We start from the raw sequence: 12,114 nt of genomic DNA, 5'->3' as shown, positions 1-12,114 counted from the left end.
TTAAAGGGAATCTGTCCACCCCCGGGACGTATATGACCTATTAATATGGGCATACAGGCGATAGAAATGTTACACTGGTCCTACCTGTATGCCTCATATTAATGGTCTTGTTGTGGAGAAATATTATATTCTTTATGTTAATGATATCTTCAGAGCCTGGAAGAAATCATTAACATAAAGACATAATATAACATTTCTCAGCAACAAGACCATTAACATGAGGCATACAGGTGGGACCAGTGTAACATTTCTATTACCTGTATGCCCATATTAATAGATCATATACGTCCCGGGGGTGGGGGTGGGTGACAGATTCCCTTTAATTGAACAAATGGAGTGGGCACATGCATAGTGTAAGAGTTTTACATGGATTAAGCTTAAAAATATGAAAGTAAGTGCTTGTCAAGGTCAATCTTTTTATCGTAAGCTAGGTCGACCCAATATACATTTGCCTTAATCTATTACTATGAATCATTATTATCGGAATGAGTCATGTTACAGATAAAGCAGAGATGCAGCCTGGTCTGTACCAACTTGCTCGCTCACGTCACATCCTCTGATACAACACTATGTGCTTGCAGAGGCTGCTGTAATCCCAGGACTTTATTATAACCAGGTTCTATCCATAAGTGCACACCATATCCCTACCTGTCAAGAAATTCAAGTATATAATCTAACTAACAGCAGGGAGGAAGTAAAGCACTGCAGTTATTTCATGTCTCCAAGCATCTTACTGAAACGAATGGAGTGGGCACGGGCAGATTCTGAGAAGTTTCTAAATGGGTCACCGGAGTCACAATTAAAAAACTATAGCAGGCAACCAAGTGCTTGTCATGGTATATATATATATATACACACATGTATATGTGTATGTATGTATGTATGTATGTATGTATGTGTGTATGTATGTATGTATGTATGTATGTATGTATGTATGTATGTATGTATGTATGTGTAATATATATATATATATATATATATATATATATATATATATATACATATATATACACATACATACATACGTACACACAGTACACACACATATATATATATATATTTATACTGTGAGAAAAAAAATAAAATATATAGATATATATATATATTTCTTTTCTAAAGGCAGGTTGACCTATAATTAATTTACCTTATTTCATTAATAAGTTTAGTTAGCCTTGTAGCCAATAACCTTCTAATTCTTGGTTGTGTGCGCAAAATCAAAATCCAACTATTGTTACTTAAAGCCAAGAAACATGGGTAACCCTAAGTGCTACATTTCATCAAACACCAGTCCTTATTTTTTATGCAAAAGTCAAAAATAGGACTGATTGTGATCTGAAAAATGCATACAAAAGAGAAGGAAATAAAAAAAGAAGCTTTCCATGGTTGGTGGATATAGCGACATGGTCACCAGTACAGAGATAGGAACGCATTCGGACCGATTACAGTACGTAACAGAGATCCAATATGAGCAATACATGAGCCCTTTGTGAATACTTGTGTCCCCCCCCAATTTTACTGCTGCCAATCTAAGCTACGAAGACCCCAACAGCCACCGTTTTGCCCTTCCATCAGCTTGGGCAATTCTTCATTTACTCTTTGGTTCTGTTGAAGGGATACAAATGTGCAGGAACGGTTATGTCTATGGCTTTCACTGAAATGTCGCCTTCATCCTTCGCAGTGTGTCCTGTATCTTACGAGAATGTTTCTCGGAGTTCACGTGATGGAAGTTGGCGTTGTTGTCAGCTGCCAGGACGGAGATATCTGCATCGCTGAAATGGGAAATGCGCTGGCGGAGGTAAAACTGCAGGTCTGGATCCGGACTGAAGGAGTACGGGATTTCTTGAAATGCATGAACCTGGCTGACAACTTTTGCAATATTCCTGTGGAGGAAAAAAAAGACGCGAAGAACTGTATTGAAGACATTCACGAGACTCTGGCAGAAAGCCGTGAGAAAGAAGCTTCACAATATAATTTTTCAGATATCAAATGTTGCCAAATATTTTTTCAAGAAACTTTTGCTGTAATCACGAACGCAATTTATGCAACAAAAATTACATTGTATAAGAATCTGCAGAATGTTCGTGACCACAGAGAAAGGCCCTCATACATATCACACTAGTGTGTATGGGGGACCCGGAAAGATAAATCATCTAGAGATACTGATTGGACATGTCCGATTTCAAACTTCTGATCTTTTGGTTCTCCTGGCGATAAGCTGCCGACAGTTCCTTTAAGTGTTTTAGGAATAACTAAACTTATTTTTGCATTTTATTATTCTCCAGGAATTGTAAAGTTATTTTTTTAATACACTTCATTACTCTATTTTGCTTCCTTCTCTCCCAAACGCTATGCTGCATCAATGCTCAATTTATGCTCCTTTAGAAGCTGCTTACAACTGCTGCTTGCACTAGTTTGAAACAGTCTGGGTATGGTACCTTCACTGTCTTAGCCTCTCTGATCCCCCGCTAAGTACTCAGACAGGGAACGTCCTATACTCTGATTATTTGAACGTAATGTTAAGATTTTGCTAAGCAGCAACTAAAAGCAGCTTCTAAAAGAAGCATGAACTGGGCATTGAAACCGCACTACAGCATAGTGTTTGAGAGACAAAAGGTGGTAATGAAATATATTACAAAAATTCATAATTTTGCCATGACTAGAGGATAATTATATGTATAGATGTTTAATTATCCTACAGGCATGGCATTATTATGAATTTTTGTAATATATATTTAATTAACTTCTTTTGCTTCTTTCTTTCTCAAACACTATGTTGCAATGCTGTTTCAATGCCCAGTTCATGTTCCTTTAGAAGCTGCTTTTAACAGCTGCATATACTGTATATGTATGTATATATTTTATGTTACTCTTTAAATGACTGCTGGTTGTATATTTATGGCAGGAAACCTAATAAGTTATCTCCCCTTTACATACATTTGATAAATTAATGATCGCAGAGACTCCCATAGATTGCAAAAAAAGGGTCTCTGGGACCGCTGGAGATAGCGCTACGTTCTACAAAGTCTGGAGTGGATGTGCACGTGTTCCACCACGGCCCCCATTCAGCTCTGCAAACCCAATATCTCAGGATTGTCTAGTGTAGTGTTCCCCAACTCCGGTCCTCAAGAGCCACCAACAGGTCATGTTTTGAGGATTTCCTTAGTATTGCACAGGTGATTGAATGCTTGCCTGTCCAGGTGATGCAATTATCACCTGTGCAATACTAAGGAAATCCTGAAAACATGACCTGTTGGTGGCTCTTGAGGACCGGAGTTGGGGAACACTTGTCTAGTGTAAGGTTCCCACAATAAAAAATAAAATAAAAATTACCAACTTCTGTCCGATAAACTGCCCCCCGTCCCTTAACAATGTACTTTAAGCTGAACACGTGAAATAGTGACATAAAACTACAAAAATGACAAGTAAGAACCAAAAACCATAATAAACAAAAAAAGCATAATATATAAAAAAAAGCATAATAAATAAAAAAAAGCATAATAAATAAAAAAAAGCATAATAAACAAAAAAGTTTAAATCAAGGAAACCTAAAAAAAAAATCGTACTGAGCAAAGCAAGTTAAAGCTTGTGGTCGTGCTGAATTCTGTGCACTTTTGGATGTCATCAATGGGAGTGATCTATCTACAGGTAAACCAGAAGATTACATCCACTATACAAAAAAGACACGTCTGCAGGTTTTTCTCTGACACGAAATCAGAATAAACATTTCCCGTTTTAGGTCAATTAGGATTACCATAATTATTAATATTAGCCAAATGCCGGAATAATGAGAGAGAGAGAGAGAGAGAGAGAGAGAGAGAGAGAGAGAATGCTTTAAGGCATTTTCATTACTTACAGCAAAGTCAAAAGTTTACATACACTCAGATTACTATGCCTTTAACCCCTTAATCCCGTATGACGTACTATCCCGTCAAGGTGACCTGGGACTTAATTCCCGGTGACGGGATAGTACGTCATACGCGATCGACCGCGCTCACGGGGGAGCGCGGCCGATCGCGGCCGGGTGTCAGCTGCCTATCGCAGCTGACATCCGGCACTATGTGCCAGGAGCGGTCACGGACCGCCCCCGGCACATTAACCCCCGGCACACCGCGATCAAACATGATCGCAGTGTACCGGCGGTATAGGGAAGCATCGCGCAGGGAGAGGGCTCCCTGCGGGCTTCCCTGAGACCCCCGAAGCAACGCGATGTGATCGCGTTGCTCCGAGGGTCTCCTACCTCCTTCCTCCCTGCAGGTCCCAGATCCAAGATGGCCGCGGCATCCGGGTCCTGCAGGGAGAAAGGTGGCTTACCGAGAGCCTGCTCAGAGCAGACGCTGGTAAGCCTGCACCGATGTAAGTGAGATCGCTGATCTGACAGAGTGTTGTGCACACTATCAGATGATCGATCTGTGATGTCCCCCCTGGGACAAAGTAAAAAAAAAATTTTTCCACATGTGTAAAAAAAAAATAAAAAAAAAATTCCTAAATAAATAATAATAAAAAAAATATATATTATTCCCATAAATACATTTCTTTATCTAAATAAAAAAACCAAAACAATAAAAGTACACATATTTAGTATCGCCGCGTCCGTAACGACCCAACCTATAAAACTGCCCCACTAGTTAACCCCTTCAGTAAACACCGTAAGAGAAAAAAAAAAAAAACGAGGCAAAAAACAACGCTTTATTACCATACCGCCGAACAAAAAGTGGAATAACACGCGATCAAAAAGACAGATATAAATAACCATGGTACCGCTGAAAACGTCATCTTGTCCCGCAAAAAACAAGCCGCCATACAGCATCATCAGCAAAAAAATAAAAAAGTTATAGTCCTGAGAATAAAGCGATACCAAAATAATTATTTTTTCTATAAAATAGTTTTAATCGTATAAAAGCGCCAAAACATAAAAAAAATGATATAAATGAGATATCGCTGTAATCGTACTGACCCGAAGAATAAAACTGCTTTATCAATTTTACCAAACGCGGAACGGTATAAACGCCTCTCCCAAAAGAAATTCATGAATAGCAGGTTTTTGGTCATTCTGCCTCACAAAAATCGGAATAAAAAGTGATCAAAAACGGTCACGTGTCCGAAAATGTTACCAATAAAAACGTCAACTCGTCCCGCAAAAAACAAGACCTCACATGACTCTGTGGAGCAAAATGTGAAAAATTATAGCACTCAAAATGTGGAGACGCAAAAACTTTTTTGCTATAAAAAGCGTCGCTGGTTTCACACGCGTTTTTTGCACAAAAAAAGCATGCGTTTTTTCCCTATATTTAACATTGAAAATGCATGCGTTTTTTGTACGCGTATGGTCGCGTTTTCAAACGCATGCGTTTTTTTTCTGCATGCGTTCATTTTCAGAAATACAACCTGCAGTATTTTCTTGCGCTTTTAAGCACATGCGTTTGCGTTAAAAACGCATGCGTTTTTATCGAAAAAAAACAGAACACACACTGAAAAGCCACCCACCACCATCAAGGTGATAAAGGGATCCAAACCCTAACCCTAACTCTACCCCTAACCTCACCCCTAACCGTTTAATGAACATTTTCTGACAGTCATAGTGCCACGTATTTCAGTGCCACGTATTTCAGTGCCACGTATTTCAGTGCCACGTATTTCAGTGCCACGTATTTAAGTGCCACGTATTTAAGTGCCACGTATCACGTATTTCAGTGCCACATATTTTAGTGCCACGTATTTCAGTCACGTTTAGGGTTAGGGTTAGGGGTAGGGTTAGGGCTAGGGTTGGAGGTAAAGTTAGGGTTAGGGTTGGGGCTAAAGTTAGGGTTGGGGCTAAAGTTAGGGTTTGGATTACATTTACGGTTTGGATTAGGGTTGGGATTAGAATTATGGGTGTGTCAGGGCTAGGGGTGTGGTTAGGGTTACCGTTGGGATTAGGGTTAGGGGTGTGTTTGGATTAGGGTTTCAGGTAGAATTGGGAAGTTTCCACTGTCCAGGCACATCAGGGGCTCTCCAAACGCGACATGGCGTCCAATCTCAATTCCAGCCAATTCTGCGTTGAAAAAGTAAAACAGTGCTCCTTCCCTTCCGAGCTCTCCCGTGCGCCCAAAAAGGGGTTTACCCCAACATATGGGTTATCAGCGTACTCGGGACAAATTGAACAACAACTTCTGGGGTCCAAGTTCTCTTGTTATCCTTAGGAAAATAAAAATTTGGGGGGCTAAAAATCATTTTTGTGGGAAAAAAAAGATGTTTTATTTTCACGGCTCTGCGTTATAAACTGTAGTGAAACACTTGGGGGTTCAAAGTTCTCACAACACATCTAGATAAGTTCCTTGGGAGGTCTAGTTTCCAATATGGGGTCACTTGTGGGGGGTTTGTACTGTTTGGGTACATCAGGGGCTCTGCAAATGCAACGTGACGCCTGCTGACCAATCCATTTAAGTCTGCATTCCAAATGGCGCTCCTTCCCTTCCGAGCTCTGTCATGCGCCCAAACAGTGGTTCCCCCCCACATATGGGGTATCAGCGTACTCAGGACAAATTGGAAAACAAATTTTGGGGTCCAATTTATTCTGTTACCCTTGTAAAAATACAAGGCTGGGGGCTAAAAAATCATTTTTGAGGAAAAAAAAAAAAATTATTTTCACGGTTCTGCGTTATAATCTGTAGTGAAACACTTGGGGGTTCAAAGCTCTCAAAACACATCTAGATAAGTTCCTTAGGGGGTCTACTTTCCAAATTGGTGTCACTTGTGGGGGGTTTCAATGTTTAGGCACATCAGGGGCTCTCCAAACGCAACATGGCGTCCCATCTCAATTCCAGTCAATTTTGCATTGAAAAGTCAAATGGCGCTCCTTCCCTTCCAAGCTCTGCCATGCGCCCAAACAATGGTTTACACCCACATATGGGGTATCAGCGTACTCAGGACAAATTGCACAACATTTTTTGGGGTCCAATTTCTTCTCTTACCCTTGGGAAAATAAAAAATTGGGGGCGAAAAGATCATTTTTGTGAAAAAATATGATTTTTTATTTTTACGGCTCTGCATTATAAACTTCTGTGAAGCACTTGGTGGGTCAAAGTGCTCACCACACATCTAGATAAGTTCCTTAGGGGGTCTACTTTCCAAAATGGTGTCACTTGTAGGGAGTTTCAGTGTTTAGGCACATCAGGGGCTCTCCAAACGCAACATGGCGTCCCATCTCAATTCCAGTCAATTTTGCATTGAAAAGTCAAATGGAGCTCCTTCCCTTCCAAGCTCTGCCATGCGCCCAAACAATGGTTTACACCCACATATGGGGTATCAGCGTACTCAGGACAAATTGCACAACATTTTTTGGGGTCCAATTTCTTCTCTTACCCTTGGGAAAATAAAAAATTGGGGGCGAAAAGATCATTTTTGTGAAAAAATATGATTTTTTATTTTTACGGCTCTGCATTATAAACTTCTGTGAAGCACTTGGTGGGTCAAAGTGCTCACCACACATCTAGATAAGTTCCTTAGGGGGTCTACTTTCCAAAATGGTGTCACTTGTAGGGAGTTTCAGTGTTTAGGCACATCAGGGGCTCTCCAAACGCAACATGGCGTCCCATCTCAATTCCAGTCAATTTTGCATTGAAAAGTCAAATGGAGCTCCTTCCCTTCCAAGCTCTGCCATGCGCCCAAACAATGGTTTACACCCACATATGGGGTATCAGCGTACTCAGGACAAATTGCACAACATTTTTTGGGGTCCAATTTCTTCTCTTACCCTTGGGAAAATAAAAAATTGGGGGCGAAAAGATCATTTTTGTGAAAAAATATGATTTTTTTATTTTTACGACTCTGCATAATAAACTTCTGTGAAGCACTTGGTGGGTCAAAGTGCTCACCACACATCTAGATAAGTTCCTTAGGGGGTCTACTTTCCAAAATGGTGTCACTTGTAGGGGGTTTCAATGTTTAGGCACATCAGGGGCTCTCCAAACGCAACATAGCGTCCCATCTCAATTCCAGTCAATTTTGCATTGAAAAGTCAAATGGCGCTCCTTTCCTTCCGAGCTCTGCCATGCGCCCAAACAGTGGTTTACCCCCACATATGGGGTATTAGCGTACTCAGGACAAATTGTACAACAACTTTGGGGGTCCATTTTCTCCTGTTACCCTTGGTAAAATAAAACAAATTGGAGCTGAAATAAATTTTGTGTGAAAAAAAGTTAAATGTTCATTTTTATTTAAACATTCCAAAAATTCCTGTGAAACACCTGAAGGGTTAATAAACTTCTTGAATGTGGTTTTGAGCACCTTGAGGGGTGCAGTTTTTAGAATGGTGTCACACTTGGGTATTTTCTATCATATAGACCCCTCAAAATGACTTCAAATGAGATGTGGTCCCTAAAAAAAAATGGTGTTGTAAAAATGAGAAATTGCTGGTCAACTTTTAACCCTTATAACTCCGTCACAAAAAAAAATTTTGGTTCCAAAATTGTACTGATGTAAAGTAGACATGTGGGAAATGTTACTTATTAAGTATTTTGCGTGACATATGTCTGTGATTTAAGGGCATAAAAATTCAAAGTTGGAAAATTGCGAAATTTTCAAAATTTTCGCCAAATTTCAATTTTTTTCACAAATACACGCAAGTTATATCGAATAAATTTTACCACTAACATGAAGTACAATATGTCACGAGAAAACAATGTCAGAATCGCCAAGATCCGTCAAAGCGTTCCAGAGTTATAGCCTCATAAAGGGACAGTGGTCAGAATTGTAAAAATTGGCCCGGTCATTAACGTGCAAACCACCCTCGGGGCTTAAGGGGTTAAACAATTCTGAACGGAGTCTTTTTATACAGTGTATGTAAACTTCTGGTTTCAATTCTATCTGTGTTGATAAATCATCTGTTTCGCACTCACCTCAGCTTATTCCACTTAAATGCTCGATTTGCCATAGTAAAGCCCCCAGTCTCAAGCTGCTGAATGTGCATCGCTAAGAGGTAGGCAGATGGGATGGTGGGTAACGTTCGGAATCTGTCTCCTTTCATCAGACACAAGCTGTCACTTTTTAGGAACACCTGGTGAGAAAGAGGCTTGGTGAAATGTGTCACCGAAGACGGAACATGGACAAAAAATTCAATGTAAATAGACATTGTCCTTTTTTTCCTTTGTCTGTTTAATGGCCAATGTGAACATGCTTCTATTTTGCATCTATACCAACTGATACTCCAGTTACATTTGTTTCGATTTAAATACTAATCTATCTAATAATAAATGATAAAATTACCTCCACGGCTTTGAGTTCCTCCAGGATTTCCGCCACCTTAGTAGGTAAATGTTTCCAAGCCTGAGAGTAATAAAATGCATTGTGTTTTCATACAATGTCAAAACACACACACACATATATATTATAGAATATAAACACACAGTGGGGAAAATAAGTATTGGACACACTGCCAATTTTGCAAGTTTTCCCACCTACAAAGAATGGAGAGGTCTGTAATTTTTATCGTAGGTACACTTCACCTGGGAGAGACAGAATCTAAAAATAAAAAACAGAAAATCACATTATATGATTCTTAAATAATTAATTTGCTTTTTATTGCATAAAATAAGTATTAGATCACCTACCAACCATCAAAAATTCTGGCTCTCACAGACCTCTTAGTTTTTCTATACGAAGCCTCCTACTCTGCACTCATTACATTTATTTATTGCACCTGTTTGAACTCGTTGCCTGTATAAAAGTCGCCTGTCCACTCAACCAATCACACTCCAACCTCTGCACCATGGCCAAGACCAAAGAGAAGTGTAAGGACACCAGGGACAAAATTGTAGACCTGCACAAGGCTGGGATGGGCTACAGGACAATAGGCAGGCAGCTTGGTGAGATGGAAACAGCTGTTGGCACAATTATTAAAAAATGGAAGAAACACAAATGAGTGTCAATCTTCTTCGGTCTGGGGATGCATGCAAGATCTCGCCTCATGGGGTAAGGATGATTCTGAGAAAGGTCAGGAATCAGCCCAGAACTGCATGGGAAGAACTGATCAATGACCTGAAGAAAGCTAGAACCACAGTCTCAAACATTACCGTTAGTAACACACTACGCCATCATGGATTAAAATCCTGCAGGGCACGGAAGGTCCTCCTGCTCACACCAGCAAATGTCCAGACTCGATTAAAGTTCGGCTATGACCATCTGGATGATTCAGAGGAGGCATGGGAGAAGGTCATGTGGTCAAATGAGACTAAAATTTAACTTTTTGGTATAAACTTGGCTCACAATGCTTGGAGAAAGAGGATGAGTACAACCCCAAGAACACTGTCCCACCCATGAAGCATGGAGGGGGAAAAGTCACACTTTGGGGGTGCTTTTCTACAAAGGGTATAGGATGAATGCACAGTATTGAAGGGAGGATGGATGGGGACATGTATCGTGAGATTTTGCCCAACAATCTCCTTCGCTCAGTAAGAGCATTGAAGATGGGTCATGGCTGGGTCTTCCAGCACGACAATGACCTGAAACACACAGCCAGGGCAAATAAGAAGTAGCTCCGTAAGTAGCATTTCCAAGTCCTGGAGTGACCTAGCCAGTCTCCAGACCTGAACCCATTAGAAAATCATTGGAGGGAGCTGAAACTCAATATTGCCCTGTTACAGCCCCGAAACTTGAAAGATCTGGAGAAGATCTGCATGGAGGAGTGGGCCAAAATCCCTGTTGCAGTGTGTGCAAACTTGGTCAAGATCTACAGGAAACGTCCGACCTGTATAATTGCAAACAAAGATTTCTCTACTAAATATTAAATATTAATAAAAAAAAGTTCTGTTTTTCTATTTTAACAAATACTTATTTCAAGCAAAAAAAATCCTACAATGCGATTTTCTGTTTTTATTTTTAGATTCTGTCTCTCACTGGTGAATTGTACCTACGATAAAAATTACAGACCTCTCCATTCTTTGTTGGTGGGAAAACCTGCAAAATAGTTGATCAAATACTTATTTTCCTCTCTTCCTTTGGTGTCAAAGACCTCGCCCTATCTTTGATCTCCTCATACCTTACCAACCGCACATTTAGCGTTTCCTACTCCCATACTACCTCTTCATCTCGCCCCCTCTCTGTTGGAGTCCCCCAAGGCTCTGTCTTAGGACCTCTTCTCTTCTCAATCTATACACTCGGCCTGGGACAACTCATAAAATCCTATGGCTTCCAGTACCACCTCTATGCTGATGACACTCAGATCTACCTCTCTGGCCCAGACGTCACCTCTCTGCTCTCCAGAATCTCAGAGTGTCTATCAGCCATATCCTCCTTCTTCTCCTCTCGCTTCCTCAAACTCAATGTGGACAAATCTGATCTAATTATCTTTCCTCCATCTCACATATCTTCCCTACCTGATTTATCTATCAAAATAAATCAAAACACTTTCCCCTGTCCCGGAAATCCGCTGCCTCAGAGTAACCCTGGACTCTGCCCTGTCCTTCAAACCGCACATCCAAGCTCTCGCCACCTCCTGTCGCCTCCAGCTCAAAAATATTTCCAGAATCCGTCCTTTCCTCAACCCTAACTCTACCAAAATGCTTGTGCATGCCCTCATCATCTCCCACTTCGACTATTGCAACATCCTCCTCTGTGGCCTACCCTATAACACTCTCGCACCCCTCCATCCGTCCTTAACTCTGCTGCCCGACTAATTAATCTCTCTCCTCGCTGAACTCCTGCTTCTCCTCTTTGCAAATCCCTTCACTGGCTCCCAATTTCCCAGTGTATCCAGTTTAAACTACTAACACTGACCTACAAAGCCATCCATAACCTTTCTCCTCCGTATATTTCCAAACTAATCTCTCAATATCTTCCCTCATGTAATCTCCAGTCCTCCCAAGACCTCCTTCTCTCCTCCACGCTTATTCGCCCCTCACAATCGCCTCCAAGACTTATCCCGAATATCCCCCATCCTCTGGAATTCTCTGCCCCAACATGTCAGATTATCCACCACCTTCGGATCCTTCAAAAGAAACCTGAAAAGCCACTTCTTCAAAGAAGCTTATAGCCTGTAATGACCACACGGCCACCTCAACACCATTGGAGCTACTGCAACCCTCAACGTACTGTCTCCTTCCCCACCATCCAGTAGAATGTAAGCCCGCAAGGGCAGGG

The 12,114-nt window shown here is 40.8% G+C and overlaps 1 protein-coding gene across 2 annotated transcripts in view; it reads right to left on the bottom strand.

Moving 5' to 3' along the window:
* Positions 1-1,086: 1,086 nt before the first annotated feature.
* The window catches only part of KNDC1 (kinase non-catalytic C-lobe domain containing 1), a 104,838-nt gene continuing 93,810 nt past the window's right edge, over positions 1,087-12,114 (bottom strand). For both annotated transcript variants that reach the window (XM_077258537.1, XM_077258538.1), the window contains 3 exons: positions 9,244-9,303; positions 8,877-9,034; positions 1,087-1,880 (listed from right to left, as the gene is read on the bottom strand). In XM_077258537.1, the coding sequence (XP_077114652.1) occupies positions 1,649-1,880; positions 8,877-9,034; positions 9,244-9,303 (450 nt within the window). In that variant the 3' untranslated portion in view covers positions 1,087-1,648. The remainder of the gene's footprint in view (positions 1,881-8,876; positions 9,035-9,243; positions 9,304-12,114) is intronic.

This window comes from Ranitomeya variabilis, chromosome 4 (assembly GCF_051348905.1).
Source record: "Ranitomeya variabilis isolate aRanVar5 chromosome 4, aRanVar5.hap1, whole genome shotgun sequence".
Lineage (NCBI taxonomy): Eukaryota > Metazoa > Chordata > Amphibia > Anura > Dendrobatidae > Ranitomeya > Ranitomeya variabilis.
Note: the sequence above shows the minus strand (reverse complement) of the source record. Positions and strands in the feature narration are given on the sequence as shown.